This window comes from Priapulus caudatus, unplaced genomic scaffold, assembly GCF_000485595.1.
Source record: "Priapulus caudatus unplaced genomic scaffold, Priapulus_caudatus-5.0.1 Scaffold473, whole genome shotgun sequence".
NCBI classification, from domain to species: domain Eukaryota; kingdom Metazoa; phylum Priapulida; class Priapulimorpha; order Priapulimorphida; family Priapulidae; genus Priapulus; species Priapulus caudatus.
In genome coordinates this window covers 189,209-197,782 of record NW_014577534.1, presented here as the reverse complement: position 1 = coordinate 197,782, position 8,574 = coordinate 189,209, and the positions used below count along the sequence as shown (strand labels likewise).

The 8,574-nt window shown below is 39.8% G+C and overlaps 1 protein-coding gene across 1 annotated transcript in view; it reads right to left on the bottom strand.

Annotated features, from left to right (window-relative positions):
• Positions 1–3,522: 3,522 nt before the first annotated feature.
• LOC106810790 (vacuolar protein-sorting-associated protein 36-like) overlaps positions 3,523–8,574 on the bottom strand; it is a 12,614-nt gene continuing 7,562 nt past the window's right edge. The window contains exons 7-12 of the mRNA XM_014814239.1: positions 8,473–8,550; positions 8,137–8,271; positions 6,293–6,423; positions 5,602–5,686; positions 5,194–5,270; positions 3,523–4,602 (exon numbers count right to left, since the gene is read on the bottom strand). Of these exons, the coding sequence (XP_014669725.1) occupies positions 4,506–4,602; positions 5,194–5,270; positions 5,602–5,686; positions 6,293–6,423; positions 8,137–8,271; positions 8,473–8,550 (603 nt within the window). The 3' untranslated portion in view covers positions 3,523–4,505. The remainder of the gene's footprint in view (positions 4,603–5,193; positions 5,271–5,601; positions 5,687–6,292; positions 6,424–8,136; positions 8,272–8,472; positions 8,551–8,574) is intronic.

The following is an 8,574-nucleotide window of genomic DNA, read 5'->3' as shown; positions in this document are numbered from 1 at the left end:
ATAAATAAATTAAATAAAATAAAATAAAATTATATATAGAATATATAAAAGGTATGTCTCACGGAAAGGTAACAGGAATCGGATGTTTTCTCACAATCTTACCTTGCGCATAATTTATTCACAGCTTTCTCGTTCTCAGTTCCTAACATAGGCTAATGAAAACGGTCGTATCTCTAAACATATGTCCTTCCGGTGTGTTCGATAATAAAATGTTGTCAGGTATACTTTCATTTCTACCTGGAAAGTAATACCAAATAAGGCTTACGCATAGATTTCTCCTGTCAATTTCATTCGACGGAATGCACGCCATTTCGCAGTGTGTCATTTCGGCACGGACGCCAGAAAATGTCAATGAAGTGAGTCAACTTCGTACCATCTGTTCGCTACGGTTCTTCAAACAGTAATGTATTTACTATCACCCTGGCGAGCGTAGTTCTAGCGAACGCTGGGACAAACTTAATTGAAAACTCTTATCGGTAAAACTTTCATCACCAAAGGGGCCATTCGATGGCAAAGGGACCGTTCGCGGCTTAGCTGCAATGGTAAACCTATATCACTCTGTGTTAGCTATTCATGTGTGTTTACCAGCTGTCAAGTGGCGTCGGAAACTGTGTGTGGCATAGGCAGCTTTAGACTGCGCAATCTCTCATGTCGTCGCGTGGTGTATATAGAAATAAGTTAAATCGCGATTCTATAATGATAGCCCTCATCCGTCGCTATTCCCTGTATTTTAATTTCCGTTCCCCCGACTCAAAGCGTCAATTCCTGTCACCGCACAAGGCTTTACACACATCAGAGAAAACTGTCACATTACAGCGGCGTTAGAAAGCTGTACAGGGTTGCGGTTGTGACCAGCAGCACGACCGCGGGGCTTATTCAGTTTGCTCATGAAAATAGAGCGCATGGCCAATGTTTTCAGAGAAATGGCAAGCACTCAGCGCCGCACTAGCCGCAAGTTTGATTGTTCTCACCGCCATGACAGCGTAACATGTGTATCGCTATGACGTGGCTTGTTTTGTTTCCATTTACGGCCAATAGAACCAATAGAAGAAGGCAGGTGCGAAGGAACAAGGAGCATTCAAGCACTTCTTCAATGGTTAGACGATATATATATATATATATATGACGATGCGATGAAATGAAATAATGAAATTGTATATCCGTATAGACGTCTGTTTACATTTCGCAGATTTTCTTGTCAACTTATGACAAGTAAAAGTTAATATGTTGGCGGCTGTTATAAATTAGAAGGTATCCATGCGACGCCATCGTACCGGAGGAAATGGTTACTCGCCCCGTTTCTGCTATGTTTAGCAAAGCCATTTTCGCCTCGCGATAGCTCTCGTACGCAAAACAGTTTCAGTTCATTTCATTCGGGGTTTGAATGTTTAATGTTATGGCGTGTAGACATGGAAGCGATGCGCCGCAACCGAAGTTCATACATGCGTATGTAGATGTTTGACATGTTTGACAGTGCTGATGTAAAACATAATCCCCTCGATACAACTGCGCGCGAGTGCGTTCGTGTCAGCGTACGTACGTGCACGCGTGAACGCGCGTGCGTGAGTGTGCGTGCCTAGCCGCGATGTAGCTCTAACCATGTCGTCCTGCGCTCCCGTTGTACAGCTAGTTGTAGGTCTCCTCTTAAAGGCTGCAAAGGGCTGCACGAGTAGAGCTAGCCGCGGGTATGCTTTCACAAATGCGTACGTTTGCTTTTCCCAATGAGGATAGCTGCCATCTAATAATTGCTACCGTTGTTGACGGCAGTATGGGGACATATAACTAATGTGGCACATTTGGCACGGTTGTGAATATCGCGAGCACGCACACTCACGCGACTGCGTTTAGCACATGAATTGTCAAGGCCGTCTCATTTCGAACGTGGCACTGTTGAACGCCGTCACCGTCAGTATCAGATATAATCAATTTCGCCGAGAAAGACTGTGGTCATCATCATTGATAACGTATACGCTGGATATTACTGCACACGCATTCATCATGGCAACCACGGTTCGCATTAGTAAGCGAATTTTTTTATCACGCGATCGTCGCAGATACGAAAACCGATCTAGTCTATTACCGGCACAAATCGCTTGGAAAAATGCAAAGGCCTGAACTCACCTACGTACACGTGAAAAACATTATATATTTATGTCGCCTGATCTATTACTGCACACTACTACGACAGTAATTAATATACTAAAAGGCCCCCATTCGATTTCGAGAAAATTAAATTGATTTCATTTATTGATTGATTTAATTAAATTCCTATTAAATCATAGATATAGAATAGAAGATTATTCTGTATTCTATATCTATGATTAAATTTAACCATGTATAGGTGCTCTGCTCAAGTCGGTGGCGTCTTAAAAGCATTCCTCGCTTTTTTGTCGTGATGAACGTGGTTCTACAACAGTTACTACAACGCGAAATATTTCTATGTACAATCACAGACGTGTCCGAGAATACGAATATCCTGCCTGCGTGGGGTCTTACTCCGGTAATACACGCCCTGTTTCCCCACCTTTGGAACGTCATGATGAGAAATATCTCAGCGTCACTGTTGATATCAGGGTCTATAATCCTCACCGATGATGTAAAACAGCAGAAACCCAAAAGTAATTAGTCACCGCGGCTGCCATTACAAACCGCACGCAACTCTCTCAATGCCCCCCTCGCTCTCTCGCGCGCTCTCTCTCTCTCAGTGACGACTGTAATCAAAATATTTACCGAAGAAGAAAAACTCTACCGCAGTTAGCATATGTAATGCAGTTGTAGTTTTTTTGGACGCGTTGGGGAGAGATGAAGGCCTCACGCACTGCATCATATCACTCACCAGCATGCTAGTAGTCAATTACGTAAAGAATAACAAATTAATGTCGATGTGTGAACAACCTCTACTGTAGCAACAATGGGTGGTAATAAAGAAATTAGAGGAAAATGAAGCCATGTTATGTCAACTGTTTTCGGGAAGTAACAATTCGTATCGATTGTGCACGTTGTGTAAGTGATGACTGACGCCTACATTAAGTGTGCTAAAATGGGACGTATATTAACAATGAACAGCGTAATTGCGTATGCCTGCCTGCGTGCATGTGCAGGCGTGTTTATGGTCCACTCCTCATTCCGAAAGCCACCACATGCCAACCTTTGAGGATCAAAAAGCTTTAACTAAAACCGCCTTGTTATGTAATATAAGCCGCACAGCAACATCGCACAGTGGTCTGTCTCAAGCAAGCTAGTCACGGATCGGTCTGTGCTTAGTACACGCTGAAGAACCAAGTCCTTGACTTGTCAATAATCACAATAACTATAACCTGTCACGTATTCAAACAATTGAGACTTTTCAAGAATAAAGAAAGCATCATGACCTGACGAGTGTCCATATAACCAAGAGCTTGGTGATACGATGTGAAAATTATCCTCTTATTCTCTCTCTCTCTCTCTCTCTCTCTCTCTCTCTCTCTTGATTCTATTCTATTATTCAACCTGGACATTCAATCTTGATGTAACATATCTAAATAAGGAGTAATCATATATTATTTATTATGTTCATACTTTACTATGTAACATCTGATATAGAGATCGACGATGCAAAACAGATATTATTACATTCATGAAACAAGAGTACTTTATTTACAAGAGAAAGCAGGCAGCACAATGTAAACAGCTAGGGAAAAATGGCAAAAACGCTAATCCTATTCTGCCCCATGCAGTTTCATTAAGCCAACTTTATAGCAGTTTAATTAGTATACATATGCGAGGTATAGTACAAAAAAATCCTGACTATGGCTTACATGCCCCATCACAGGGCAACACCCACCCTTTTTAACCATATGTATACTTGGTTGGGTAAGTTGAAGCAGCCGAGTACTTTGTTTAGTAATCAGTAAGTAACTAACAATTATGTTTCAACCTTCTAACTAGTTCTATATCCACGCAGTCAATTGCCCCAGCAACGAACTGAGCACACATCTTCGATAACGATATATCCAGAACAAAATTCATTATGGTAGCCAAAACGTTCACGTGATGAGCACAATATGGATATAATGAATTAGGACACCATTTTAGTTGGATTTGCTTTTTTGTGTCATTATTTTCTTTTAGTTACATCATGCATGGCATGATCATGATTAGCACGATTTTGAAACAACATGCATAACTATGAAAAATAGTTATGGCCTCCCTCAACAGTTAACACTACTTAATACACTGAATCTTCACAAGTGTGTGATACAAGCCATAGTGGAATTTCTTCCACAAGTACAATGAATAAAATGTAAAACTTCTCTGATAGACTCAAACATTTCACAAGAGAAGATTTCTTAAGAAGGAGGCACATAATATGATATTATAGTGAACACCTAACACATAATCACTGTATGAATACATGTGAATGGCTGATATTATCAAGCATCCAATAAAGCCAGGTTCTGCGTAATAAAACCCTTGAAATGCCACTGATTGAAGGAATGGGCCTATGCTAGTCCAGTAACATCTACTCAACAAGTTTTTGTAAGAAAGAGGTTTGGGTAGAAGCGCAGCCCCTCTATTGAGTCATCCCGGCAGACTCCACCAAACTTCTCGGTGGCAAGCAACCTATGGACAAGAATTCGTATCAGAAAACATTTACATATTTATAGTCTCACAGGCTGTGTCAACTGTATGGGTTTCACAGAAAACACTGGCACATCATGTGTGAGCAACCTATGTATGGTTACGACGAACAAAAACCGTTGGAAAATTATGAATACCACTGCTGACCACTACGGGCAATGCTAAATTAATTATCAATTCATAATAACACCCACTAGTATCAGGTTAAAATACTCAACTAAGCATCAATCACCAAAAGCAAAATGAAACTAACAAGAGAATAACCAATTATCCACACATACTTTAAACGTTAGTCTGAGTCTTTTGCGGGATTATATTTAATTGGCAGCAATGATGCATTGATGATTGCTAATATACATTTGTGCAAGAATAGTGCTGCCACCTACCGTTTAATAAAGCTGTACTTGAAACCATCTAGATTCTAGATAGAGTAACAATTAGCAGACGAGCATCAATAGGCAAAGCACATAATATATAGTAAGTTCTCGTTATACACCCCTATGCTAAAATTCTGGTTGGTCTGTCTCTTGTCAATCATACTAGTTTTCACAGAATATTAAAAAAGGCACTTACCGTTCTTTGGCTAGAATCACAGACACTCCGACCAATTGGGACAGTTCGTTTGCTGTCAGAGAACCTTTTTCGTTTAGCTGCAACAAAATGTCAAGACATCTAGAGCGCTACAGCAACAGCAACAGCAGCCAGTAAACTGTCACCCAAACCCTGTTCTGTCTATCAGGGAAATTTCTGTAGTACAATATAAACTCGCCATGCACTCGCCACTTTATATAATAGATATGTACATACTGAGAGTATGGTCAAATTATTACAAATATTCACATGTATCCTCAATAAGCCAGAAATTTGCAACAAAACTATGAACTTGGAAACTGTTATATAATATAGACCATTAAAATAACTTGACACTATTACACAAGGCAGCGTCAGATGCTACAAGCAAGTAGATAAGGGGATGCCTACAAGCTCAGTAGTTGCTAAGATGACTTCTTCTTCATTCTGAGACAGAAGATGCAGAACCATCACACCACTATCAAATATCCTCAACCTAAAGAAATCAATAAAAACAACATTAACAATGTTTTCGGACAAGCAGAAATCATAGTTAACGTTACTTTACTATAATAGCATCACCGACTATGAAAACAGCCGCAGCTGTACAGAAAATGAAGAAAGTATTGAATAACTGTATCATACATGTCATAGTTCTGTTTATTTAGTGTATTGCTCTCTTTAGGTTTAACTTTACCATTGATACCTATGGAATTATTAAAAACCTGTTTTACTGTCACCTTGTTAACTGACACTGATGCACTATACCATAACAGCTACTTGAAATAACAACAATTTTAGTAATGAATGAAATAAGTTCATTGGATTTCGTTGAAAAATATGAATTCATATTTATCTTGTGTTAAATCCAAGAAATCAGGATGTGACAATTTATTGAAGCCGAGGCCGCATACCTGCGGCAGGCCCCCTCGAGTGTAACACATCACGAACTTCATGATGTCACCTGCTGCCACCTATGGTGACGTCACATCCTGATGAAGATTTCCCGAAAGGCAATCGAAAATTTCGATAGCAAGTTAATTTCTTGGATTTAACACAAGATAAATATGAATTCATAATTTTAGTAATGGCTGCTTCGAACCTGATTGGTAGCTGGAGGGGCTGAAGCATCTTACAAGCATTGAGGAGATCATCTGGAGACAGCAGCTCCATCCCCCTTGCTCTATTCACCCAGCAGTACACATCTGTCAGTGTCATCATGCCTCCTTGCTCCTGCACACAACACCATTAGCTGCCTTAACTGCACATATGCATGCAAAGGAGGACACACATGTACATATAAATAACATACAATACAGCATACATATACTCACAGGTATCTGCATGCACATAACGCGTATGAGAAAAACTCACACCGACACATCATGGATGAACTACAGAAATTGTATTAGTCCAACTGTGATTATCACAAAGCAATGTGAATTGCGATATTAATATAACAATAAATATTTACCACACATCTTAATATGTAAGACAAATACACGGTAACACCCTACCAGTAGCAGGTTGGAAGATATTTACGTTTAGCGACGAGTCAAGGTATGTAGCTCATGTTGGACGGTATCGGAGCAGCATAATTTTATTGATATACAAAACGTTACACAAGATATTCTATTCATATATATAACTGGATATTGGTATGGGCACAACTACTAGTAAATGTGAACTAGGTTCACATCAAGGTTAGGGGTAGAATTTAACTTTTGAAACCACTTTTTTGAGAGTGGGTCAAATTTCAACTCGCAAAACCCGAAACTCTCGCATTTTTAATATATTTATTTTTGTAGTGTATAATATGCTAACACTGTAATTAAAAATGTTATATCTTTAGATACTTTAGTTTTGTAATATGTTGCTTTGATTGTGTTGTGTAAAATAAAATAAAGGTAAATGTTAAGGTAACTAGCGAGGACAAAAGTCGCGTTCACACGGTCGTGGTTTGGCTCGAGCCAAATGGGCTAGATTTGGCTCGGGCCGGTTTGAGTCGGAGCGTTCACACGTACGCAAGTGAATACTGTCTGTCAAATTCAAATTCAAATTCAAATAAATTTTATTGCACAAATATCTCACAGATACTTTGGCAGTATGTCGGGAGATGGTGTTGTGTACGATTCAGAGTGTTTACTTGCGTTCCGAGTTCAATTATCAATCTTGAAAACGTGCATCCTGATCAAATTTTTCGAATTTTTATACTGTTTTGGACTTTATTTCGTCGAAGTACACGTTCGACACTCGCGGCATCTACCGCTCAACCGATTCTACCGCTCTACCACTCGCCGAAAGCTGGGGCAAAAATTTGGCTCGGGCCTGGTCCGACGTTTTCGTTGGGACCAAATCTGGCACGGGCCTAATTAGGCTCGGGCCAAAAACGGCCGTGTGAACGCTCGGCTCGAGCCAAATCTGGCGCGGGCCTAATTAGGGTTGAGCCAAAAACGTCCGTGTGAACGCGCCTTTTAAAGATAACCGCGAAACGTTCTAATGTTCTTACAAGTGGCGCCATCGTGTGCGCGTATAAGTACTAAACAATACTAACATAATTATCTTACAGCGCCCAATGAACCATATTGCGCTTACGGCACACTCGGTAGCGGCCAATCACGCGAGGTTTACAATCCTTACTTAGTTTGTAGACAAGTTCTTGTTTATAATTTTGCAGAAAGTAGTTGGTCTAGTTCCATTATGTTGACAACTTGTTACTTTTAAAATGCCTGGATATAGGATGTTGGATTTTGATAGACATCACAACAGATTATATGTCACTCGCACAAAATTGCAAGCGATTATATTTTCTACTCGCAATTTCGGAAATTCACTCGCATTTTGCGAGTGTGCGAGCTCTGACATCTAAATAATTATTGGTTTTATTGAACATGCCTATGATTCTAGGGCCTAGACACACTTATAATTTTTCAACCACACCTTTACCTGTAAAGGATGCTCCAGAATACGTGATAGCTCCCTGGCAAGCTCAATGTGGTACATGGCTCCAGAGCCATGGGTCTCTCTTGTCACTGGATCAGGTATGCCCAGACTCAGCAAATACGACTTGAATTTTATGGTCTGGAAAATTGTATCAGAATCTTACAATTCAAACACATATAAACTTAGTGACAAAACCTGGAATAATGTTAATTTATAATCAGGCAACCAGTAAAACATTTTAAGAACCTAAAAGTCTGGGTACTATTTTCTATCAACAATAACACTACCCTAGTTATAAATGTATGCAATAGTAAGGTACCACAGCAACAGTGAGAATACCTCATCTTCTGTGATGTCACCCTGCTTGTCTTTGATTTTCTTTGCAATTGTTTTTGACAGCTCAACCATATCCTTTGCCTGTGAAAAGATAATAGCTAAAAT